This window comes from Cinclus cinclus, chromosome 2, assembly GCF_963662255.1.
Source record: "Cinclus cinclus chromosome 2, bCinCin1.1, whole genome shotgun sequence".
In the NCBI taxonomy this organism is placed as follows: domain Eukaryota; kingdom Metazoa; phylum Chordata; class Aves; order Passeriformes; family Cinclidae; genus Cinclus; species Cinclus cinclus.
The window spans coordinates 116915551-116942571 of record NC_085047.1 but is presented as its reverse complement, the minus strand read 5'-3'; the positions used below and the strand labels follow the sequence as shown (position 1 = coordinate 116942571).

The 27021-nt window shown below is 48.7% G+C and overlaps 1 protein-coding gene across 1 annotated transcript in view; it reads right to left on the bottom strand.

The window, feature by feature from the left end:
- The window catches only part of ITSN1 (intersectin 1), a 110159-nt gene that overhangs the window by 65683 nt on the left and 17455 nt on the right, over positions 1 to 27021 (bottom strand). Inside the window, exons 2-9 of the mRNA XM_062488218.1 lie at positions 15654 to 15713; positions 14447 to 14539; positions 13736 to 13799; positions 7034 to 7194; positions 5395 to 5562; positions 4744 to 4837; positions 2245 to 2345; positions 1507 to 1570 (exon numbers count right to left, since the gene is read on the bottom strand). Coding sequence (XP_062344202.1) covers positions 1507 to 1570; positions 2245 to 2345; positions 4744 to 4837; positions 5395 to 5562; positions 7034 to 7194; positions 13736 to 13799; positions 14447 to 14539; positions 15654 to 15681 — 773 coding nt within the window. The 5' untranslated portion in view covers positions 15682 to 15713. The remainder of the gene's footprint in view (positions 1 to 1506; positions 1571 to 2244; positions 2346 to 4743; positions 4838 to 5394; positions 5563 to 7033; positions 7195 to 13735; positions 13800 to 14446; positions 14540 to 15653; positions 15714 to 27021) is intronic.

The following is a 27021-nucleotide window of genomic DNA, read 5'->3' as shown; positions in this document are numbered from 1 at the left end:
CACTCTAATAAAAAATATCCCATGGTACTGTGAAAATCAAAGGGAAATGAGAGATAAATTCTTTTGAAGTCCCAAGGACAGGACTTTTCTGATGGGATTTAAATTTGGGAGACAATCACAGCCTCACCTGACCCACACCTGTGACACTGAGCTCTTCAGGTTGGGGCACAGGAACAAGCCAGGACACTGGGAATGTAGCAGGCACAGAAATGACTGATCAGCTGGGGCCATCCCTGGGTTAGAACTCCCAGGATAACACTGGGAATGTAGCAGGCACAGAAATGACTGATCAGCTGGGTCCATCCCTGGGTTAGGACTCCCAGGATAACACTGGGAATGTAGCAGGCACAGAAATGACTGATCAGCTGGGTCCATCCCTGGGTTAGGACTCCCAGGATAACACTGGGAATGTAGCAGGCACAGAAATGACTGATCAGCTGGGGCCATCCCTGGGTTAGGACTTCCAGGACAGCACAAGGGCTGAGCATTAACTTCCCTTTGAGTGTCTGAGTCAGTGATTTCAGCCCCAGCACAGGCTGACAAACCTCACCCCAGACAGCAGCAGCCCCAGAGCAGGGCTCAGGAAAGGACCAACAAGAGCTGGATTATCCCTTCCTTATCTCAGAGCATTGGCAGATGTGGATGTCCCCAGCTGAATGAGTCCTGTTTGGAGCTCCTGGAGTGAGCTGGTGGCAGCTGCCTGCCCACACAAGCACTCCAAGGCTGGCAGAAGCTGAGCATTTCTTGGTGCATCATCTGCTGGGGGACTGGAGTGATTTGTTCCTATCCCTTTGTTAGGAAACAGAGAAGGAAAGAGTGGTTTTTAATTTATAACACAACTCCCAGGGCTTTGCAAAGAGAACAAGTGCAGCTGAATGGCCTTGTCAGAGTGACTGCACCACTGCCACCCTCACACTGAGCCCCTGGGCCAGCTCCAATGTTTCTCAAGCAAACACTCCTAAAGGACAGAAGTTCATTAAGAACAACTTGCCATGGGGCAATAAAAACATAATAAAGTTCAGCAAACAACAAGTTGGAAGACAAAAAGGAAGCTGAGACAAATCCTTTGAAAATCCATTATTGTAAAGGTCTGTGAGTCCAGCCCCTGGAAAATCAGCCCTCCCAAACCCATGGAAAAGGCAGAGAAATCTCATGGAAAGTGTGGTTTGGGTTAAAATTCCTGTTCTATCACCTGTGCAAAGGTAAATGTTTCCCTGGTGATCTATCAGGAGATGTGGAAGGCACAGGATGCTGAACATCTGCTCTGCTTAAAAGCCAGCATTGAACCCCAACTTCCAAAAACATCACACAAAACATGCTCCTGGTGCCCTTGTGGAATAATATTAACAAAGGCAGAGAAGTGCAGGTTTTGTTTATAAAGTTACATGCGACAAAGAGCAAGGTGTGATTTATCAGGGAGACTGAAAATGGACAAAACCCCCCAGACTCCAGTGCAGAGGTTTCAGAAGAGTTTGTGTTTTGATGCAAATAAAAGTTTTATTTTACCATATTGTAGCCAGCTGAGCCTGGGGTAAACTAGACTGCATGAGAATCGTTCTTGCTTGGGGACCTAAAAAAGGGAAACAAGTATTAACAAACTAAGCAAGAGATGTGACCAGCAGGAACTTGGATCCCCTAAATTACCAAGAAATAATACTTCACTTGTGCACAACAAGCACAGAATCCCAGACTGGTTTGGGTTGGGAGGGACTTCAGTGCCCTCAAAGCCCACCCAGTGCCACCTTCCACCTTTCACTGTCCCAGGCTGCTCCCAGCCCCAGTGTCCAACCTGGCCTTGGGCACTGCCAGGGATCCAGGGGCAGCCACAGCTGCTCTGGGGAACCAAATCAATCAGATAAAAACCCAAGAAAGCTCTAAATCACAAAGACATGCACCAGAACTGGTAAAATCAAGCCAGGGGATCAGTCTAGTCTCTCCCTGAAATGGGACACTGCTCTCAGCAATGGGAGAACCAAGCACTGGAAATGCCTCCACAAGTTTCCCCAGAACCCACTGTGCCCTTTTCCAGAAACATTTCCCAGGGCCAGCTTTGCAGAAAATAAAGGAAAGATGATGATAAAATGATTCCAGTTGCAATGAATATTTGCTTCTAAACAAGAGCATTAAGCACGTGGGAGATTCAAACAGAAGAACACTGATGAGTCTCTATGTGAACAACACCCTTAGAGCATTAAATTGGGTCCTACAGCTGGAAACAAGGAGACAACAGAAGCTGTGCAGTACCTGTCAAGTGTCCACTCATGGTTTTGTCGTGGCTGTTGAAGAGCTGCCGGTACTTGAGGCGTGAGGACTGAGGCACAGCCCACTCTGCCACAGCAGGAGAGCTGCAAGGACAGCAGGAGAACAGGGAGAATGGGAAATTTCATCAAAGGAAGGTAATGGGAACAAACACAGAGTATAAATCACACAAGGTTTGGGTTGGGAGGGACCTTAAATCCTACCCAGTGCCAGCCCTGCCATGGCAGGGACACCTCCCACTGTCCCAGGCTGCTCCCAGCCCCAGTGTCCAACCTGGAACTGGGCACTGCCAGGGATCCAGGGGCAGCCACAGCAAATCTGGGAATTCCAGCCCAGCCCCTGCCAGGGAACAACTCCTAATTCCCAGTATCCCATCCAGTCCTACTTTGAAGCCATTCCCTGTGTCCTGTCCCTCCATGCCTTGTCCCCAGTCCCTGTCCAGCTCTCCTGCAACCCCTTCAGGCCCTGCCAGGGGCTCTGAGCTCTCCCTGGATCCTTCTACTCTCCAGGTGAGCACCCCCAGCTCTCCCAGCCTGTCCCATAATACCCTTATCAGTGGCTTCTACACCTGCAAATACTTTGATTTGTAAGAGATAAAGCTTTCTATGAAAAAGCACAGACCGACCCTCAGTGGGTTCCATCCCTGGCCAGGAAAATGCAGGAAGAGCAAAGAAAACCCTGCAGGAACCTTGGCTGTCCAGGGCTTCAGCCTCCTCATAAGAGGTTGAAGTGCTGCACTGAGACCAAGTTTTATGCCTGAAAATGTTATTTTCCCCAACTTTGCTGTGAAGATGGGGAGGTACTGAGGGGTCCAGAGCAGCTGTGGCTGCCCCTGGATCCCTGGAATGTTCAGTTCCAGGTTGGACACTGGGGCTGGAGCAGCCTGGGACAGTGGGAGCTGTCCCTGCCATAGCAGGGGTGGCACTGGGTGGGATTTAAGGTCCCTCCCAACCCAAACCCTACCATGATCCCATGATCTAATATTTCCTGCTATTCCTGCAACCACCACGGGTCTGACCTCTTGTTTGCAGATATTTACCACAATTCAGTCTCTTGGAAGATGATTTTTTTTAAGAGTTTTTCTTTTTTCTTTACTGGCAGAGAATGAAGGCACTTAAACTGTTCAGAGGAGTTACAAACTTTTACCTATACATGTAACAGGAAATGCAGAATAACATCCCATTTTACTCTGGCTTTAACTGTTTCTCTTAGCCAAACAAAGCTTATGAAGGAAAATAAATGTAAAATATACTGGAAATGTAGAAAAAAAAGGTGTGGAAAAACCACATTTGAACATAAAGCTTCTCATAATGGAACTCGAGTGAGGAATGTAATAGTCCAGTTTTAATTCATTCCCATTGCAGGCTGGGTTGATTTGCAGCACTAATTTCCCAGGCTTGAAGGCTGAGAAATCCTAATTCTGAAAAACAAAGAGCAGAGTTTTTCTGCCTTTAGGCACATTCAAACTTTGTCCTTTTTTTGACCTTATAAACCATTCTCACATGACAAGACACAAACCAGTAGCTCTATTTCTATTTTTGATTTCCAAACTCTTGAGCTTTAATAATACCCCCTCACGGGAACAAAGCAAAAACAAGCTGCCCCTTCAATAATGAAAATAAGAAAAAAGGCTAAATATTTAATTTTTACCCATAGGAATTCCTCTTCAGTTTTGCTGGATTTAGGGGGTTCCACACATTTTAACTTCTGTGTAACACATAAATTATATCAGAGCATCCCTATTCTGTTCCTGGCCAGTTTAGTTTTCAGAGAGAAAATCAATTGTTTTGAAAGACTTTTAATTATTTGCCAATACTGTGTAGTGTCACTTATCTAGTAGCAGGACAATAGACAAGCCTGCAGAAGGAAATGAAAATAAAACCAGATCATTTAATTGTGTCCCAAGCCATTTTCCTCTTGCAAAAAACCTGTGCCATACATCTGTGAGACAGATGATTCATAAAGACTTTGGGAGATCCCTCTCTTACCTCCTCTGTGGAAGTTTTATTTTGCTAAATCAATTTTTTTTTTTAAACCTTTTTGCCCAACCACACTTTTTTCTAGGCCCTGGAATAATCTAAAAGCCCTTTAAGTGATTTTTCACACGGAACTTGAAGAATATAGAAGAAACAGTGATGTGGAATGCATTTAAAATATGACACCTATTAAATATTTTGCTTTTAGCAATTACCCCGGAGTTGCTAATTTTAAATAATGCATTCTTTGTCTTGTTTTCACAGGTTTTGTTTATCGAAGCAAATGCTGCTCTACAAATCAAGTGAAGATAATGCCAGCACTGCTGGTATTAATTATTTTATTTCCATGATTCCCTGCTCCTGGAGCATTCCCTTTAAAGCCACAGCACCCCATGGAATGCTGCAGGATTTCTGCCAGAACTATTATTTCAGACAACCACTTTGGGAAAGGGAAGCAGTTTGGGGACCCCAAACCCCCCCTGGCTGCCCCTCCCTGCCCCAGCCCCACCTGGCCACGTCGAAGGATTGTGCCTTTTGCAGCTTTGCATTGAGCTGAGCTCCCGGGCCCGAGCGGCTGAAGGAAGAACTCTTTGGCAAAGTGGCTGGGAAGAGAGAAAACAGGGATTTGTTGCTATTCACAGTGAACCAGGCAATTCCCATGACATTCATTCAGCTCTACATCAAGTACAACCACCGTGGGTCTGATGGGAACTTTTTAACAATATACAGATCAGAGCAGAGGGAAACACAAGGGCGCTTCCCTCGTATCTTTTTACTTCCACAGCTTTAGGGAAACCCTGTTGATACCAAATCATATTTTGGTACAAGTTAGAAACCATATGCAGTTCAGTATTAAAACCACCCTAACAAACAGCACTACTTCAGTAGTTATAAAGAGACAGGAGAGGCCCAATTTCCAGGCAACAGTTTCCTGACAAATTCATTTCTCCAAGCGCTGTTTTATTTTCTCACCACGAGGGACTCGTGCAGGAGGCCGTGTCCACATTCCTTCTTTTAGCTCTTCTCCAAGTGTGCCAGGCGGACTGAAGCAAAGCACAGTCCTTCCCCAGAGGCATCACTGGGAGTGGCTAACTCCAGTGTTCCAAGGAAATGCAGGGGAGCTGTTAGGAGCAGGAGACAGAGAGTGAGAGCAGCGTACCGGGGTGAGCGAAAGCAGGCAGGGGCTGGATGACAGCAGGAGCTCCGTTAGCCAGGGGAGGGACGGCGGCAGGGACAGAGGACACCAGTGGGGGGGACATCCCCACCACTGGGATGGATGCCATGGGCACAGTGCTGAGGGATGGCATGTTGGCAATGCCCCCGAGACCTAAGGGTGAGAAAAGCACAGGTTGGTTGTGACGCACACTCACCACGGCACCCACGGGCACGGCAGGGTCGCTGACACCTCCGGTGGCAGCTCCCGACCCCTGGCACAGCCCTCCCTGCCCAGGGCAGCACAGCAGGGACAGCAATGGGACACGAGGCCCGGGGCCAGCCCCAAACTGTCCAGCAGCACCCGCTAAGGAAGAACTGTGTGCTTTGACCTGAGTGAGGAGCAGCGCTGGCAAGCCCGGGGACAAGCGAACCCCCAGGCTGGCACAGAAGCTGCAGGATTAGTGCTCCAGGATCAGTGCTCCAGCCTTGGGTTGGGATGAGACAGGGCAAAGCTCATGGGGACAGCACAGGGATCAGGGGCTGAGGGGTCAGCACAGCTGCAGGGAACCAGGGAGGTTAAGGAGGGCCAGTGGTGCCAGGGGAAGAATAAGGGGTGTGCAAACAGCTCGCATCAATCTACAGGGAATGGGAATAGGGGGATCACCCATTTGGCTGGGGTTTGTGGGGATTCCTTTCATTTTGCCTTTTCTCACTTAACCCTGTATTTGCTCTGCCCAGTTTCACTGTTTTCTTCCAAAGATTTTATTTCTGCCTGTAAAACCTGTGGGGGTTACAGTCAATCAAACCACACTGCTGAAAGCAGTTTATCAAAGGCACTGTTCCCTTCCCTCAGGACATTCAGATGGGATATTGGGCAGGAATTGTTCCCTGGCAGGGTGGGCAGGCCCTGGCACAGGGTAGAATTCCCAGAGCAGCTGTGGCTGCCCCTGGATCCCTGGCAGTGCCCAAGGCCAGGTTGGACATTGGGGCTGGGAGCAGTCTGGGACAGTGGGAGGTGTCCCTGCCATGGCAGGGGTGGCACTGGGTGGGCTTTAAGGTCTCTTCCATTCCAAACCATTCCATGATTCCCAGGCACCAATAACCCTGAGCCACAGCAAAAACTAAAGCAGAAAAGGAAAGAGCCTCTCACCACAGGACCAAGGTGTCAGAGGTTTGGCCTTATTTAGTTATTTTCCTTTCCCCATTCCATCTTCCCTCCTCTTTTCCTAGAAATGATGGTGACTTTGGCAATACTTCATCCTAGCAGTCATTCAGCTCCTACCAGAGCAGCACTGCTCATCAGAGCAGAAGGTGCAGGGATTGTAGAAACTCAAGAACAGAGCAGAACTTGCCAAAGCTGGAGATCCAGTAATGCCAACAGTTTAAACCACAACTCCAGCCCTCTGGAACGTACCAGCCCTGCTACCTGAGCCATGTTTGGTTTGGAGCAGTGCAGGCCTGAAGCAAACAGGAGCTCAGCTCAGGTAAAAGCCCAGTGCAATTTGTCTCAGTGCATGCACACCATTTGGGTTTGCTTTTAAAAGCCCTTTTTCCTAAAATGTTCTTGGAGAAACTGTAAAAGGACAATGGAATTGCTGCAGTCCCAGGTAACAATGAGGAAAACAGGGAAAGAGGGATCTTACCAAATCCTGGGGCACCGGGCAGGGCGAGGGGCGGCTGCTTCATGACGGGCGGCAGCGCGGCCGGGAGCTGGTAACCCTGGAGCTTCAGCTTGATGAGTTTCATAGCTATGGAAAACTCCAAGGGATCCATCCTGCCATCATTGTTCATGTCAGCCAGAGCCCTGCAAAACACAGTGTTTTCACAGTTACATTCTGCAATGAGGAACTTCAGGCCCTGCTCCAGGAGCAGCTCGCACAGGTAAGGATGTCCAAGGGTGATAAAGGGAATGGAGCCCCAGGAGGGGCTAAGGGAGCTGGGAAAGGGCTGGAGAATTCCTGAGGGAGCTGGGAAAGGGGCTGAGCCTGGAGAAAAGGAGGCTCAGGGGGGACCTTGTGGCTCTGCACAACTCCCTGACAGGAGGGGACAGCCAGGGGGGGTCGGGCTCTGCTCCAGGGAACAGGGACAGGAGCAGAGGGAACGGCCTCAGGCTGGGCCAGGGCAGGCTCAGCTGGGACAGCAGCAGGAATTTCCCCATGGAAAGGGTGCTCAGGCCTTGGCAAGAGCTGCCCAGGGAGGTTTGCAGTGCCCATCCCTGCAGGTGTCACCTGGACGTGGCACTCAGTGCTCTGGGCTGGGGACAAGGTGGCCGTGGGGCACAGCTGGGACTCCGTGGGCTGGGAGGGCTTTGCCAGCATCAGGGATTTGGGATTCTCACTAATTTCCACCCAAAATTAAGCCAGGCTAAAAGTAAGACACTATTTAAACTCAAGAGCTCCTTGATTTCTTTCCTAGAGTGATTAATAAATAATTTTAAAGTTGCTTTTCAATTCCTAGGGGAATTACAACGGAGCATCCAGAACAAATGTAGCTGTACAAAAACTTTGCAAAATCACACCAATGAAAGCACAGGGTCCTCAAAGAGCAGCACAGAGCAGCAAATCACTGAGTCTGCAAATCTGCAATTTAGCTCCACTCAAACTAAAACATTCTTTAAATCTGTGACTCCCCTCAGCACAGCTCCATCTGCAAGTGTGCAAATGTTTTCAATTAAACAATAGCACTCAAGATGAAACATTGAGCCTAGGCCTTGAATAGGCTTTCAGGGAAAGGAGTCTGATTTAAACAGTCTGCTTTTTGTTCCTGCCCTTGCTAGTTAAGAAAACCCAGCTCAGCAGGGAATAGGGGTGGGAGCCTGGGGGCAGAGAAGCAGGAAGAAGAGTGTCAGTTCCTGCCACTGCACACCAAAAACCCCCAAGTAACTGCACATCAATGACACAACTAGCTGTAAACTTACTTTTAAACACTGGGCTTATTTCTTTGCATTTTTTTTTAAGAATTAAGTACAGATTTCAGCACTGGAATAATAGAGATTTTGAAGTTGATGCATTTATTTCTATGTCATGGGTGTGGCCCCAGGCAGTGCGGCTGAACCACAACTTCATTTCAGATCGAATTCCTCCCAAAGAGAGTTTTTGTACAACTAGGTGGACAGTTATCCCAAAGGTACCCCAGTGAACTGACAGCTATTTATAACTGATACACAAGGTGACAGCCAGGTAAAGCGGAGGCAAAATGGAAATACTCCCACTCCAAAAAAAAAATAATCCCAAAACCTGAAAACCCCCATGGAGAGGCAGATCCCAGCAGGGACCAGCCCAGGTTTAGATTCCCAGCAGCAGCAGAGACACTCCAAACCTCCCCAGTACTCCTAAGAACTCCTTTCTTAGTGGTGTAGCTGCCTTCATCCAACAGTTCTGATGTAATGGGGCTAAATAATAGAAATTAAAATCTGGGAGCAGCATTTAAAGAAAGTCTGGAGAGGACACTGAGACTTAGCTACCGATATCCTTAAAAAGCACGTGCTGTGCCTAGAAAATGCTGAATCCCAGAATCCCAGACTGGTTTGGGTTGGAAGGGATCTTAAAGCTCATTTCATTCCCACCCCCTGCTATGGCAGGGCCAGCTCCCACTGTCCCAGGCTGCTTCCAACCCCAATGTCCAGCCTGGCCTTGGGCACTGCCAGGGATCCAGGGGCAGCCACAGCAAATCTGGGAATTCCAGCCCAGCCCCTGCCAGGGAACAATTCCTAATTCCCAGTATCCCATCCAATCCTACTTTGAAGCCATTCCCTGTGTCCTGTCCCTCCATGCCTTGTCCCCAGTCCCTGTCCAGCTCTCCTGCAACCCCTTCAGGCCCTGCCAGGGGCTCTGAACTCTCCCTGGATCCTTCTACTCTCCAGGTGAGCACCCCCAGCTCTCCCAGCCTGTCCCATAATACCCTTATCAGTGGCTTCTACACCTGCAAATACTTTGATTTGTAAGAGATAAAGCTTTCTATGAATAAGCACAGACCGACCCTCAGTGGGTTCCATCCCTGGCCAGGAAAATGCAGGAAGAGCAAAGAAAACCCTGCAGCAACCTCAACTCTCCAGGCACCATTTCCTGCTGGGATACAGCAAATCTCTGCATCCTACATGGGAAAACATTAATTGCCCAGCAATCAGAAACTCTGATGTGCACCAGTGTCATTGCTCTCATTGAACTCCAATTCACATTAGCAGCTGCAGCTTTTCATTCAACACCTGACCTTCTGTGAACTCCTTTACTCAACACCAACAGCTTCATTACTGAAATTACCAGCACAAACATCAGTGCACAGAGTCGAGAATTTCTCCAGTTTTACAAAGTGTGAAGAAAAAGCAGCTTTTGTCTGACAAACTCCTTCTGCAAAAATAGGGCATGTTTTCATTTCTAGTTGCAGGAGTTGGTGTCAGGCTTCTGGATTTTACGGTGCTGCTCTGGAACAAGCAGGGAGGGCCTGCCAGCAAACACCACCTAATTTCACTAATTTCTATTCCTAATCAAATGGAGACAATGTGGTGCCCTTGCATTTGTTTCATTTGTGGTCTGGCCGGAACCACTGCAGAGTAAATGGATTAAACACTAAGTATTTATTTTATTCTGTAGGCCAGGCCTGTGTTTGTATCCAATGACAAGAGCTGCAGTGGGCTCAGCACCATCCCAGGGCTCAGGTGCTGACAAATCCTTCCCCATGGATCTTTTCCTCCCCCTTTCTCTCATCTTTTCTGCAGAATGAAAAGCCAGTTCAATCACTTTTGCATTTATGAGGTGCAGAAACTGAACCTGGGCAGTTTTCCCATCAAATATGTTGCCATTAGCACACAAACCATCTATCCATGAAACCAGCACTGCGCTAAAGCAGGGATTCCCGTGCAGTTCCCAAATCTGGACTGATTCAGACCTTCCCACACTGGATTGCACAGTCCCAGATGTGCCACAGGCTCAGCCATGAGCAGGGAGCAGCACTCAGGTCTCTGGCCTCAGCCACACCATGGGTGCAGGAATTCACAGCTCCCAGAATCAGCCCCACTTTGTGCAATTGCCCCCAGAATCAGCCCCACTTTGTGCAATTGCACCCAGTTTTGGTGCAATTCACAGCTCCCAGAATCAGCCCCACTTTGCCCACCCTCAGACACAGACTGAGGAAGGCTGGGAGGGAAGCAGATCTCAGGAACAGGGAAGTCACCCAGTGACTCTGCCCTGACCAGATAAGTAACTCCAAAAGCAGGGAAAGCTCCTGCTTTCCAAAGCTCCTTTCATTCCAGGGCCACACAGGAGATGCTCTTTGAGGCCCCATTGCTCAGGGCTTTAAAAAAGGGCAGATTATTCTGCTTAAGCACAGTTATCTCCCAAGCCACTGCAGGCCCAGCTCAAAGTCCAATTAGAGGCTTCTTAATTGATCACCAGCCTGGAGCATTCTGGAGCTGGTGAAGGCTAGAAAAGCAGAGAAGCTGTAATGGCAGACCATAATACTTCACTCACTGAGGTCCCAGAGACTTTTCTTTACTTGAATGAGGAATACAAGGGACACAGGAATTCTTAATGCTATATAAAAACCAGGGAGCTGCTGTTTCAAAGGACTGTGAATTATGGGAAGCTTTTATGGGCCCAAAAATGAGAGACTGATCAAATTTATTCCTTGTGTACCCCAGAAATAAGGGATGATCAGATTTATTCCTGGTGTCCCCCAGAAATGAGGCATTGATCAGATTTTTTCCTCCAGCTGTGAGGGATCCTTCAGGAAACACAGGGCAGGCTTTTCTCACAATTACAACCAACTGTAGCTAAAATCAGTAGAGTGATCAGAAACAGGAAAACACTTCCAAAACACCACACACACATCCAGACAGACATTCCTTATGGACTCCCCTGGATCCCTGGCAGTGTCCCAGGCCAGGCTGGACACTGGGACAGTGGGAGGTGTCCCTGCCATGGCAGGGGTGGCCCTGGATGGGCTTTTGGGTCCCTCCTAACCCAAACCAGTCTGGGATTTCCCAGATCAGACAATCCCAGAGTTTTCCAGGTTGTCCTAACTTAGAATTACAACTTTCCTTCCTTGAGGACTCCTGTACCTCCCTTTCTCTCCCAGTAAAAATCAAATCCTACAAAACCTACAGAACCCCAACCCAGCTATTCCAGGAGCAAGCACTGATAGAAGAGCACTTTTCTGTGGCTCCCATCTCTCAAAGATTTCTCCAAAACTCCCCCTCTAAAGTACTGAAGCATCTACATGAAGATTTTTACATAAATATTTACTTCTCCTAATTCAGACATGACTGAAAAAGTAAGAGATCAAGAGAAAGGAATGTCCATGAGCTGCTTTATGATTCAGAAAGGCAGCTTGAATAAGTTTTAGTTCAGCTTCATTAACAAAAATGTGCAGGTCTTGTCTCTATGACAACTCCAGAGGGAGTGGAATGATTCTCTTCCTCTCAAGAGCCTGGAAAACTGAATAATTCAGAGAGGAAGAGATCCTTAATCAGACTATTTACAACTGTTTGGTTTTGTTAACACCTATTTAAAGCCAATGCCTACGGAAGATTTTTGGAGAAAGGATGTCTTGTTTAAGACAAAACTTTTTCCGTGTTTAATTCAGAGGCAAGAGAAGTTCCAAAGGGACATTTGAACACTCACTGAAGCTTCAGCAAATAAAACAATCAGAGCAGCTTTGATATTTTTAAGATGAAGATAATTAGAAAAGAAAATAATCTCTTTATTTAAAAGCCATGTACAGCTGGGCTTGCAGATTTCCAAAGCAATAAAATAATTCTCCTGTCAGAGGAAAATGATGCCTTTAACAGTCCTAAACAGCACCAGAAAGTTTTTGTACTGGCAATAAACTCCTTCTCAAATAGTTCACAGAGGAAAAGGGAACAGATTTCTCCAGAGATCTCCATCCCTCTACTGCTTTACCAATTTAGAATGAAAATAATTTTTAATTCTCTCTGTCTAACACCAAAATCTATGTTGGTGCTAATATTATTAATGCAGACCATGAATAATCATGGAATCATGGAATGGTTTGGGATGGGAGGGATCTCACAGCCCACCCAGTGCCACCCCTGCCGTGGCAGGGACACCTCCCACTGTCCCAGGCTGCTCCAGCCCCAGTGTCCAACCTGGAACTGAACATTCCAGGGATCCAGGGGCAGCCACAGCTGCTCTGGGAATTCCATCCCAGCCCCTGCCAGGGAACAATCCCTAATTCCCAGTATCGCATTCAGCCCTGCCCTCTGGCAGTGGGAAGCCATTCCCTGTGTCCTGTCCCTCCACACACAGGTGCAGGCCTGGCAGGGTGAAAGCATTTGGAGCAGGAACAGCTGCATTCCTGCTGAACATCTGGCAGTGCTGTGGAGAGGGCAGCACATTTGGATCTGGCTGAACTTACCAAGGAGAGTCAAAAATTTCCAGTTTCAAGCTTTGACTCCAACTCCAATGGAAACCATCTGTGTCAATCTTCATTTTCGTAATCAACATTCCACACCTTGCCTAGGCTCTCCCATTAGCAGCTTTATTACTAATTACTGTGCTTAGCAATTGTATTAGTCCAGTTTTAAGAGAGCTGAAAGCATTTAGCAATTCGAAATGAAGGTTTGAAACTGCCATTTGCTGGGACAGGCCAGGGCCATCAGCCTCCTGCCCACCTGGGCACACCTGGGCACCCCATGGGTGCCCCCGGGCACAGCTGGGCACCCCCTGGGCACACCTGGGCACCCCCCGGGCACAGCTGGGCACCCCCCGGGCACCCCCAGGCACAGCTAGGCGCCCTCTGGGCACCCCCCGGGCACACCTGGGCACCCCCCAGGCACAGCTGGGCACCCCCTGGGCACCCCCAGGCACAGCTAGGCGCCCTCTGGGCACCCCCCGGGCACACCTGGGCACCCCCCAGGCACAGCTGGGCACCCCCTGGGCACCCCCAGGCACAGCTAGGCGCCCTCTGGGCACCCCCCGGGCACACCTGGGCACCCCCCAAGCACACCTGGGCACCCCCTGGGCACCCCTGGGTTCCTGTCCAGCCACTGTGACCAGCACCCTAGGGCCTTTCCCAGCTTCCCAGCCCCTCTGCCCCAGGACTGGAGTGCTCCATGGGGTTGTGGTGACCCCAGGGCAGGACCCAGCAGTTGGCCCTCACCCCACTGACCCCAGCCCAGGGCTCCAGCCTGCCCAGACCCCCCTGCAGAGCTCCCTGCCCCGGGGCACAGCCACAGCCACCCAGCCTGGCACTGCCCCAGGCAAGCCCTGGAAGCAGATGCCCCACAAACACCCTGAGCAGGGCTGGCCCCAGCCCAGAGGAGCCCCAGGAGAGCTCAGCCCCACCCCAAGTGTGCCCCACAAACATCCCTGTGCCCACCCCATACTCACCATATCTGTGCTAGCACTGGCTGAGGTAACCCAGATTGGAAAAAAAAGTTCCTGGCTTGATCACCTGTAAAATAAATAGGACATGGCTTCAGCTCCAGCTCCAGCTTCAGCTTCAGCCACCTGACAGAGAGAATGGGAGTCAGGAGGCAAAAATACCTGCACCAGAAGCCCAACCCATTCCATGACTGATGAACATTTATAAAGCACTAAGAAAATTCAATGCAACAAAACAGAGTAAGAGGAGGCCTCCTGTTGCCTCTAAGACCGAAGTTTGATGAAAATTTATCAGGAACATTGCAATTCCTTGATTTGCAGCTTTGCTTCCCACTGCTTCAATCAGTTTTGCATTAGATCATTCCAACCATGCTGATGTCAGTGCTGTACAAATTGAATTTCTAAACCTGATTTCAGTTAAATTGACACACCTTTATTAAATCAGACCTTTTATTCATCACAATATTAGTGTGGTGGGCTGACCCCAGGCACTAAGAACCTTCCACAGCAGGATGGGGAAGAGAAAATATCAGGAAATAACAGAAAAGTTGGGCTTGATGTGGCAAGACATTTCAACAATTGGATATAAAATAAGAAATACCTGTTCAGATTTTGTAATTATGATACCCACATGTCACCCAGGCAGCTCTGAACACATTTAGGCTCACTAGTTAAGATTGAACTAAACAAAATTTGAAGTGGAAGCTGTTTGTTTACCAGTGATAAATCCAGCAGTTGGTTTCAGACTATGGAACTGTTGATCATGTTTTGCTCTCTCCTCCACAGTAATAGCCCAGATATCCAGGTTGCCTGGTTCAAAAGAAATGGAGAAATGACATTAAGAATCATTACCTAAAAACCACTTTTTTTTTATTTCTGAGTGTAATCATCTCATAGCATTCTGCAAACAACCCAAGGGTAGGAGGTTCATTTGCCCCCCAGAGCACACACAGCTGCAATTCCAGTTCCTTTGCCTGCAAAGCAGCTCCTCCTCCCCACAATCCCATCTGACCCTGCCCACAGAAAAGCCCTGAACAGATGCAACCTTTAAATGCAACCAGGGCAGTTTCTCTGTCTCAGCACTGACAAGGTTCTGTAATTTTGGTTTTAATGTGATCTGTAGATCAGCTGCAAAACTCAACTCCCAGATAGATTCCCAGCATCTGAAGGGGCCTACAAGGAACAGGGGCTGTTCATCGGGAACTGAGTGACAGGACAAGCAGGGATGGGCTCAGACACAAAGAGGGGAAATTTGGGTGAGTTATACAGAAGGAATTCCTCCCTGGCAGGGTGGGCAGGCCCTGGCACAGGGTGGAATTCCCAGAGTAGCTGTAGCTGCCCCTGGATCCCTGGCAGTGCCCAAGGCCAGGTTGGACACTGGGGACACACTGGAAGGTGTCAGCGTCCCAATCCAAACCAGTCTGGGGTTCTGTCATTTCATGTGAATAGCAAAAATCCTGTCCCTACTGCACTGCCAGGGCCCATCCTGGACTTTTCACTGCATTTCCAGATGCTGCAGCTTCCCCTGGTGTAAATGAAGAGCTAAAAATGCTGTTACTTTTGTCCTAACCTAAATGTGGGTGAACAACAAGGAAAAACTGGAAAGCACCTGCTGGACCTTTTAGCAACTAATAAGTCCAGGAACCCTGAAAGGAAAAAGCATCTGCACTTCTCCAGTCCAAGTGGAGCAGAATGAGGTGCTGAGTGCCTGGATGTGCCCTGCAGGGACAGAGTGTGAGGCTGCAAGGGACCAGGGCAGCACACAGGGCTCTGTGCTTTTGGCTTTTTTCTGCCATCCCAAAGCAGAGAAACTCTCAGCTCAGAGAGATGCACCCTGCACAAACACTTAACTCTTGTGAAGGAACACGTTTATGCCAAGGTTTTGCACACAGGAACAGTTCAGGACACACCAAGAACCACTTACCCCCAAAAGGTGTTGGAAACTGAGCCATGGTTCTGTCACTTTTAGCTTGTTAATAGATGCCTGGAAAAGAAAAAAATACGTATTCAACACAGTACCTTCCATTTTCCATATTTTTTCTGTATGATTAATTACTACAGAAAAAAAAAAGGCAGTGAAGAAGCAGGATTGTACCAATACTTCCCACACCAAAATTTACAAGACTCAGTGTTGCATTTTTTGTCTCATTTTTGCACTTCCCTGTGCGTTTATGAGGGCATCTTCCTACCAGCAAACAGCCACATTTCAGTTCTGCTCTAAGGATGGCCTCAAAACCAGCCTTTAGTTATAAATACTTATTTATAAATAGCCAGGGACGGAGTGAGGACAGAGCTCAGATCCCAGGGATGCTGTTCCAGGCTCCATGACTTTCCTGAGTGCCACCACCCCTGCTTAGGAGGGAAATGGGCTCCATTTCCAGCTGTTGAAACCCAACATCAGCGATCTGGTTTTTATTCCTGACAGAAAACGCCCTGTCTTGCTCAGGCTGCCTTTGTTTTAAACCCTACACGTGCTAGAGATGAAACCCCATGTGCAGGCTGCTTTGTCCCACATCTGAGGAACACCAAGGGCTGAAGGTGCTGTCCCCAGGGTGGGGGAGCCTCCAGGAGAGCACCACTGCCTCTGCAAACAAAGCAACCACACAGGCTCCAAATTTAATCTGGACACAGCAAAGGAAAACCATTTTTCTTGCTGCACACAAAGGCTGCCAGGAGCTGCCTGAGCCAAGGGACAATGAGCAGCACCGGAGCTTGCACAACAATGAGAGAGGGCCTCTTGTCCTGGGAGATTCCACTCGTGTCCTCCAGGCAACAGCAGAAAGGCAAAGGGGAACACAACCACGAGAATCATTTAGGCTGCTTCAACAGCAGCAGAAATTTATCAATATCCCTAAGAAAAGGCATTCACTTGCACCAACAATTTCCTTTTGTCTAAATTCCTGTTTGCTCCCATCCCCCTTTCAAACGTCCCATATTCTCTTCTGGCTCCCAGCTTGGGAACCTCCTCTGGATCCCCTCCCCAGATGTCCCTGCACAAGCCCCTGGTACTTTTGCCAGGCTCCCCAGCAGTTGGAATTCAGGCAATGATGGACACAATCCTGACTCTTTTTCCTCACCATTTGGCCAAGCATGTGACTCCAAAGCCTCGTGCCCAAGGCCAGGCAAGGCATGAAGCTGTTCCATGCACAGCAAGTGTTACCCCCAAAACTTCAAATTCCAGCTGTAGAGATCCAAGTGTTCAGAAAGAGCTCCCTGAAGTGTGGGGCTCTCCCAAAAACATTCCTGAAGTGCTGAAAGATCAGCACTTGTATTTTTGCCTATATTTTCTTCTTGGACTCTGCTGTGGGAAAGAACTCAGCGATGCCGCTGGGTTTTATGACTGCAAGGAAACCCTGAGGGAAAAAAAAAAAGGGACAAAAGAAGGGGGGAAAAAAGGAGGAAAACAGTAAAAACAACAAAAAAAACAAACCCCAAAACAAAACCAAACTAAATTTAAAACCATTGACAAAAAAACCACACAAAAAACCTCATAAAAAACCCCAAACCTGAAAAATCACACACACCAAAAAAAAAAAAAAAAAAAAAAAAAAAAAAAAAAAAAGACCCAAAAGCAGAAGTCCCCCCTCTCAAAGCCCAGGCAGTTTCCATATTATCTGATCATTTTTAGCACAAGGGGAAGCAGCAGAGCATTTCCAGTGCCCAGCCCTTCAGGGAAGAGCCTCCTCCACAGACTGCCAGGATTCCATAGGAACAGACTCCCCTTTACCTTGAACACAGGAGGAAGAGGAGAGGGAGTGGGAAATCTGAACACCAGCCCTGTGCTGGATGCCAAGGAAAGCACAAACTATTCCAAAGAAATTGCAGAGGGAAAAAAAAAAAAGAAAAGAAAAAACCAAAGCCAGATGAAATAACGATGGGGGAATGGAGAGAAGGAGCAGAGAACTGTGTTTAAATGTGAGAGCCTGAAGTGCAAACCAAAATCAACCATGGACAGACAGGGAAACAAACTGAGGGAAAGCCAAATCTCTCCCTTAGTGGAATGTGCTGGAGTTTATTGCTGATGGATCACCCAAGTTCCATCAGCACAGGTTTCATTGGGCATGACTGAGGTGACAGCAGGGCCCCAATTCTCTGTCCCAGAGGTTGGACCTTTCAAGCCCCATCCTGACCCAAGCTGCTCTGTGATTCTGTTTTGGGGTTGAAGAGCTCATGGATGGAGAACAGCTATTATTTATCCCTAAAAACATCTGGCACAGTTATTCTAGTGTAGAATACCACATATATGTAAAGTATTGTAAAGCAAAAAAACCAGCCCAGCATCCCTGATGCTGGCAAAGCCCTCCCAGCCCACGGAGTCCCAGCTGTGCCCCACGGCCACCTTGTCCCCAGCCCAGAGCACTGAGTGCCACGTCCAGGTGACTCCTGCAGGGATGGGCACTGCAAACCTCCCTGAGCAGCTCTTGCCAAGGCCTGAGCACCCTTTCCATGGGGAAATTCCTGCTGCTGTCCCAGCTGAGCCTGCCCTGGCCCAGCCTGAGGCCGTTCCCTCTGCTCCTGTCCCTGTTCCCTGGAGCAGAGCCCGACCCCCCCTGGCTGTCCCCTCCTGTCAGGGAGTTGTGCAGAGCCACAAGGTCCCCCCTGAGCCTCCTTTTCTCCAGGCTCAGCCCCTTTCCCAGCTCCCTCAGGAATTCTCCATTCCCTTCCCAGCTCTGTCCCTGCCCTGGACATGCTCCAGCCCCTCCAGGTCTCTCCTGCAGTGAGGGCCCAGAACTGACATCTCAATTTGCAACCTTACATTGAAACAGTAACCAGTTGTTCAGATGTGCCTTCCACATTCTGCAGTCTCTACCACCTCCACAGCAGCACGGATTCCACTCTTGTGCCTTCCTTGTCTCTCCCAGTATCCCCAAGAAAGAACCCACAGTGGGATAAAACAAAAAATCACGAAGGAACCAAATGCCCAGAGAGCTGCCAGAAATCTGGGCTGGATAAGCTGAGCTCTGTGCAATCCCTTCCCTTCAGGAAAACTGTGATTTCACTCCAACTACTGATATTTGCATTTGTATAATAAACTTGGATATCTCAGCAATTTTTTGAACTCTGATAAATTCAGTGGATGCTGACCAGTGAGTTCAGGAATGATTCAAAGAGGAAGAAGGGGAGACCATCAGGGGAACCACAACTGCACTGTCAGTGGATCACACAAGGCTCCCTTGGGAAGCCAGCCCTGAACTCCCACATCAGCACAGTCATGCCAGCAATGAAACGTGACCAAGAGCCCCTCAAAGGGTCTATTTCACACCAGAGTCAGAAGATGCAACAGATATTCATCCTTCTTTTCAAGAGCAAAGAAGGAACTCTGAGCTACTCACCTTTGCCTGCCACAAAAGAGCTTAAGCCATTGATGCACTGGGATTTGCCAAACCGATCCAACATTAAACACCTCCTTCCAACACAAATCCCTTCATCCCTAAACAACAGAGATCACATCTCATCCACAGGGTACAAACCACTGAACACTGGGATCAGTCCGAGTTCTGTATTCCCAGCCCTCCAGAAAAGGCAAATATTGCAGCTTTCCAATTCCCAGTGTGGTGCCAACAGCAACCATCCCACAGGTCCTCACCCAGCAAACTCAGAGGATCCCTGAGGCTGGCAAAGCCCTCCCAGCCCACGGAGTCCCAGCTGTGCCCCACGGCCACCTTGTCCCCAGCCCAGAGCACTGAGTGCCACGTCCAGGTGACACCTGCAGGGATGGGCACTGCAAACCTCCCTGGGCAGCTCTTGCCAAGGCCTGAGCACCCTTTCCATGGGGAAATTCCTGCTGCTGGCCCAGCTGAGCCTGCCCTGGCCCAGCCTGAGGCCGTTCCCTCTGCTCCTGTCCCTGTCCCCCCTCCCTGTCCCTCCTGACAGGTCTGTGGGGCACTGGAGCGTGCTGCTGTTCCCAGGTCAGGGAGAGCAGTGACACATCAATGACATTCCAGGAGATCAATAACTTGAAATGCCCCCAGCACCATCCACAGCTGCTCTCTGTGATTTCCCCCAGCCTGAGCTGCTGTGGACAGACAGAAAGGCCCCTGGTTGTGAGAGCTGATCCAGGTGCACTGAACATCTGCTGGGTTCTGGGGCTTGACCTCTGTGTCACCTGGGAGGAGGAAAGCCCAAAAAAGTCTGGGAGTGAAATCATGGAATGGTTTGGATTGGGAGGGACTTTAAAGCCCATGCAGTGCCATGGACAGGGACCCCTTCCATAGAGGAAACTGCACAACCTCCCCATCCATGGTTGGATGCACAAGGAGCCTTTCCCCATGCCTGACCTGGGAATGCTGAGGTTATATCCCTGGCACAGGGATGGGAGCAAACACCAGGAACGAGGCATTCCAACAGCACCAGTTTTGTATTAGCTACAGCTGGAACTCTATCACCTGTACAATTATTTTTAGAGACATTAATGAGAGACATTTGCTTACCCCCAGCTCTGAGTGAGGGAGACAAGGCCCTGCCAGCCAGCTCAGCTTCAGGGCTCTCTCTTCCACCCTACACTGCTGTAGCTAAGCTCAGAAATACTTACATTCTTGATCCTCACTCCAAATTACTTCTTCTCATAAACCAATACTCTGTACACAAGCATTGTTCATATATACATATATATATAAAAATATATATATAACCTAACTCTAAAAGTTGTTCACATAAAGGTAAAACTGAACCATACAGAGAACAACTCTGTACACATAAAAATCACAGATCATATCTAAATTTAAGTACTGATGTTTAAAGCTTTTACCTCGAAAAAATGAACAGGTTGAAAATAACTTCAATACAAACATTTATTCACACGAGTCAGACACGAATGAAAATTCCTTTCACAGAGTATGGACTTAAAAACATGGGCCAGAACTTTATCAGTTTCTATTTAAAGTTATCAGTGCTCTGCTGAGGCCATGTTTACAGAGAAAACTGCAATAAAGCCACAGGAGCTATAAATGAAGAATAATTGAGCTATTTCAGACCTGTGTGTCTTTACACGTTTCACACGAAAAAGACCCTATTTTTGTTTTCCCTAAAATGCAACACAGCATTTCTATTCGTAAACAATTACTCATGAGATAATTCTTGATCTGAATGCCAAAATCAAATCCTGAGGCCACTTATCAGTCACCTTCCTCCTTCTACAGGAAAAAAAAAAAAAAAAAAAAAAAGGAGAGACATACCCAACCAGATAAAGTCCCCACATTCTCCAAGAATTCCCAAGGACAACAAAATCCCCCCAGGCAGGACATCACATGGGAGTGTCTCAGGCTGACAGCAGGGTTTGGAGTTTGCAGATGTTCCATGGGAAAGCCTCTAGACCAGGATCAGTCAAGGGACTCAGAGTTTTAGCAAAGCCTGGTAATTTTGGATTAATGCTGGAAAACAAAAGCACTTTGAGACACTCAGGGAATTCTGATCCTTGCTCTTTGGAGATCAGTTTTTAACTCAGTCATCACTTTGAAAAGCTTTCCTTGGGTTTCTGCTCCTTATAGGAATGACTGGGTAATTAAAAACCTTCAGAAATGTCAAGTCCTGCCATTTCTTCTATTTTGTACCAAGCACCCAGAAGAGATTAACAAAGCACCTCTCCACTGCAGATGTTTTTCAACACTTGTGGCAATGATCAAACTGCTGAGAAGTCACTTCTGTATTCCAGAATCATGGAATGGCTTGGGCTGGAGAGACCTCAAAGATCATCTGACAGGAGGTGCAGTGAGGAGGGAACGGCCTCAGGCTGGGCCAGGGCAGGCTCAGCTGGGCCAGCAGCAGGAATTTCCCCATGGAAAGGGTGCTCAGGCCTTGGCAAGAGCTGCCCAGGGAGGTTTGCAGTGCCCATCCCTGCAGGTGTCACCTGGACGTGGCACTCAGTGCTCTGGGCTGGGGACAAGGTGGCCGTGGGGCACAGCTGGGACTCCGTGGGCTGGGAGGGCTTTGCCAGCATCAGGGATTTGGGGATCTGTCACACATGGGCTCCCCCAGTAACTCCAGTCCCAAGTGAGCTGTGACTGGATTACAGAACCCTTTCCAAGAAGCGACTGACTCTTACTTTAAAAGATTTAACACAATGAAAAGCCCCTGCATTACTCAATTATTTCTAAACCCCTTATTAACAAATAAAACAAGTATCTTGTTTTATTTTCAGTTTAATAGTTGTTGGCTTCATTCAGAACCACCAGACCCTGTGAAGCAGGAATTCCAGGAGTTCTTTAGTGCTATAGTTTGTTGATTTTTTAAAGCTGCCTTTACTCTCACAGGCCCAGCAGTGACCTGTTGGTTAATTTTGTTTTGTCTGGAGTTAAAAACCCTCATTAACACAATGGCAACGGGCAATTTCTGACTCCTCCTCCTTCAAAACAAGTACTGAGCCCTGAAATCTGAAAGACAAGCATTAGGAAGTTGGGAGTGTCTGCACACCTACAGAACCCCTTAACAGCAGCCTGGCATTAACTTCAAGAATGATCAGGAAAGCAGGACAAGAGGAGGATACTCCTGCTGGATGTGAGTGTTGTGGGCCCTTGCATCTCCAAATCTGTTGTGTTTGGCAGACCTGGAGCTCCCAGAGCAGATCCAGCAGAGCTGAGCAAGGCCTGGAGCATCTCCATGCCCAGGAGAGGCTGAGGGAGCTGGGGCTGCTCAGCCTGGAGAGGAGCCCTCAGCCCTGGGTGTCCCTGGCTGTCCTTGGGTGTCCCCAGGTGTCCCTGTGTGCAGGGAGGGGCAGAGCAGCCCCAGGCTCTGCTCCATCACATTGTCCCATTGTCCAGGGACTGAGCCCAGCAATTCCCCTGCACAGGAGACACAACTTCTGCCCTGGGCAGGGACCAGAGAGGGGCTGGAGTCTCCTCCCTGGGGATATTTCAGAATATCCACAATGCTGTGCCCTGGGCTCTGGGGTGACCCAGAGGTGACACCAGGTGACCACTGAGGTCCCTCCCAACCCCAGCCATCAGGTGACTCCATGAACACCCAGAGAAGCAGGGAAAGCAGCAGATGGATTCTGCTATTTCCATCCCATGAACTGAACAGTCATGCTTTATTTCCGAGATGTCCATCCAGCTGTGTCCATGGCTTGAGGATCCCCAGGCAATGACACTCGGGAGAGACCCTTGGAACAAAAGAGAACAGTGGCCAAAGCCTGGAGCCCAGCCTTGGCCGAGTCTGAGTGCTCTGTAACCCCTCAGTGCCAGTTTTATCCTAATTTCATGGGAGGACATTACTCTAAGAGGAGTCTGGCAGTCACATCACACCTTTCACCTGGCCACCCTTAACTCTCTAAGCCCAGCTTTCAGAGAGCAGAGCACAGCTGCTTTGAAAGCTCAGCACAAACAACCTCATTCCATCTGCTGCTGCCTCTGCAAGAACCAGCCCCAATGGGTTAGAGAATAAATAATTACGTGGCTTTTTGCAGATTATCCCCTTCCCTATTCCTGCATCAACTCTCACACCTGTTCCACCCACCTTGGGCCACCCCTCCTGCAGTGAGTGGGACACTCCTGCAGCACATCCAACTCAAGAACATCACAGAAATATTCTGGGAAGTGGCTGATAAACTTCTTCCCCTCTTTTTCCACAGATGCCCATGACACAACTCTGCAGGAACTCCCATGTTACAATCCAGCTCAATGTTTTTAAAGGAATTAGGGCAGCCAAAGGAATAGGTCAGAGCTGTTGAAGTCTGTCTTAGACATCAGTGGTGCCTTCCAGCCCAAGATTTAATCACTTGTAGGCCTAACTTAATCCCACGTAGCTATGCTGAAAAACCACGTGCTGGTCTCAACTTCAGAACTGATCCTTTGAAACTAGGACAATGGAAGAAAAAAAAAAAAGAAAAAAAAAGGAGAAGAAGAAAATCGGCTATTCTTGAGTTGTTTCACTTCAGCTTCTCCACCTCTGCCACTAACAGCTCTGATGGGGGAAGGGTAGGAAGGAAGACAAAGCCCTGAGTCAGCACAAGTGTTGAGTCAGGGAGTTCAGGATGTGCATTCCATTCCCTTTCCCCTCCTCCGAGGCAAACCCAGCAGATAAAAGGTCAGGCAGGGCAGGGAGAGGCTGCAGCTGGAGATGCAAGCAAAGGCTCTGTCCTCGGAGGACTCGTGGAGGTCACTCTGTCCCCTGTGAGCAGCTGCTCTCCTCAGCTCTCCCAGTTACATAAGTGCAGGGCTCTGCTGGCGCAGATCTGGGAAGCAGATTTTCAAACCAGTCATTTAATAGGAGAATTATTCAGGTCTTATCAGCATCTCAGCAGCTGTGCCAGCCCACATCACCACTGTGTGAGGCAGCTCCTATCTCCCACCCAAGGACATGTGGCTCTGAATTGCTTCCAAGCTCCGTCTTCTCAACTTCTGCAGGACACTTCAGATGCATGAGCAGACTTGAATTGTGGCATTCAGACCAAGCTTTGTGTCATTCCCCTTCCTTCTGGTCACACTTAAGCCTGCTGCTCCAACACCAGTTGAACACAGGTGGCCAAGAAGAGAAAGTGTCCAGCAGACAAGAACCAGCAGCTTTACAGGGAAGAAATGCAAATGTTGGAGGAACAGCCAGTGAAACTTCCTGGGCTGTGTGCCACAGGGACAGGCCCTTGGGCCCTTGTAAAATCAATCCTTACACTGCAGGCAGCAGCTCACAGGGAGCCTCAGAGACTGTCTCACACTGTCAAGCATGCAGAGGCTGCATAAGGCCTAAACAAGGAATTAAACATGCTAGAGCTCCTGTCTCCTGTTTAAAATATTATTAAGCACACTCTAAGGAAATGAAGCAAAAAGGGCTTCACTGCATGAGACAGGGAACATCCCAAAGCAAAGGTTTCCTGATTCCATGAGATCAATTCTCTTCAAAAATGCCTAGAACCAATTTTCACACAAGAGCAAAACCATCCCAGGTATGACCACAAAACCAGGCAAGTGACACATGCAACGGGATAAGGGAAAGAATAAACAGTTTGCAAGATAAAATGCAAACTGTAGATACATATAGAACATACATAAATATACACATCCATTTTAAAAGGCACAACCCAACTTAAAAATCCTATTTCTATATTAAATAAATTCTTAATTGACTGCAAGTACATTCAAATGGCACAAAAAAAGCTGTGTACGGGCATGAGCCACGTTTTCTTTCCAGATGACAACTGTGCTTTCCCACCAGTTCCACATAAACCAGGCTCCTGCATCTCAACAACAACTGGAAAAATGTCAACCCTTGGATGAGGTAAAGGAATCACGGCATGCTTTGTGTTGGGAGGGATCCTAAGGCTCATCCCATTGCACCTGGGCAGGGACACCTCCCACTGTCCCAGGCTGCTCCCAGCCCCAGTGTCCAACCTGGCCTGGGACACTTCCAGGGATCCAGGGGCAGCCACAGCTGCTCTGGGAATTCCATCCCAGCCCCTGCCCACCCTGCCAGGGAACAATTCCTAATTCCCAATATCCCATCCAGCCCTGCCCTCTTCTAAGTTCAGATACAAGGCCAGGAATAATCCTGCATTACCAGTGGTAATGAGAAGTTCAGACACAGCAAAGAAACAAGCAAAAGAGACACAAAACAAGGGAAGACTTTCCATGTATTTCACCCGACTTGAGGGGTGAGGATTTATGGAGCAAGATTTCCCCAAAGCAAACACAGAGTGAGGTTCAGGTTTGTCTCTACACAAAGCCACAGCTCAAGGCAAGAGTTGATTGGGAGAGCAGGCAGATTTCAGCTCCAGCTGTGCCCCACAGCAGCACCACTGAACCACTGAGGGAGCAACAGGATTCTTCCAAGGGTCCCCAAGTTTCAGCTACTCTGCATTTCTGCCCAGGGCTGGGAATCATTTCAGGCCACGCGGGAGACAGCAAGGACACACACACACACAAAACCACCTTCTCCAAGGAAAAATCTAGATATGGAAGACAGGGTCCTTTAAAAAAAATTAAAAACATCAAACAATTAGGGAAGAGATGCTCATCCTCACTCTGTAAGAACTTGGAGCTGCTCTGCATGATGCAGGTTATGGGGGAAGCACCACGTGCACGGACATTGTCCATGCTGGCTCTGGAAAACTTTGATATGGTCCTTCTGTAAATGACCCAGGAAGTCTGGACAGTTAATAAAACTGCAAAGAGTAATTTTCCTGTCCCGAAATTTAGCCTTTCCAGGATAAAAATTCCTTTCCTGGAAGAGGATAAGAACATTAAGGCTGTTGTTAGTACTAATGGTTTATTTACTGTAAGTCACAAATCTGTGGCATGGGGAGGTTTGTTTACTGTAGCTCACAAATTTCTCCCCTGTGGGCACTTCAAAAGTCGACTGGCTTGCAGTCCCTGTAATCAGGAAAATTTGCTACAAGGTTGTGGGGCAACCTTGGACTGGGAAAAAAATGCAACAGCAAAATTGTAACATGATGCTGATTTCCCAACATAATAGATCTAAAAAACCTTTCAAGTTTAATTCAAGAAGAAAGCCAAGGCAGCTGTGAAAACAAACCACCTCCTTCAAACCCTCACATTTGCAAGTTTTTAACTCGCTGACTGAAAATCAGTGCCCAAGTACATCCACAAATTGTTCTCCTGGCATGTCACAACCTGATCCTTGCTGATGTTGTGTGTTGGTTCCTACAGAGCCACCCTGAACTCTGCATCCTCAAGAGAAAATCCTGGAATCCCTGAGGCTGGCAAAGCCCTCCCAGCCCACGGAGTCCCAGCTGTGCCCCACGGCCACCTTGTCCCCAGCCCAGAGCACTGAGTGCCACGTCCAGGTGACACCTGCAGGGATGGGCACTGCAAACCTCCCTGGGCAGCTCTTGCCAAGGCCTGAGCACCCTTTCCATGGGGAAATTCCTGCTGCTGGCCCAGCTGAGCCTGCCCTGGCCCAGCCTGAGGCCGTTCCCTCTGCTCCTGTCCCTGTTCCCTGGAGCAGAGCCCGACCCCCCCCTCCCTGCCCCTCCTGTCAGGGAGTTGTACAGAGCCACAAGGTCCCCCCTGAGCCTCCTTTTCTCCAGGCTCAGCCCCTTTCCCAGCTCCCTCAGCCCCTCCTGGGGCTCCAGCCCCTTCCCCAGCTCCGTTCCCTGCCCTGGACACGCTCCAGCCCCTCCAGGGCTCTCCTGCAGGAGCCACAACTGGACACAGCCCTCGAGGGTCTCTCAGTGACAGCACAGAGGGACAATCCCTGCCCTGCTCCTGCTGGACACACAATTCTTCATCCAGGCCAGGATGTTTCCTCAGCAGAGGCAGGGAGAGAAAAAAGGTAAGTGAAAAGATGAAACAGTAAAGAGAGGTCAGGGAGAAGAGGGCCAAGGAATGATGAAGTGCAAGAAGGGC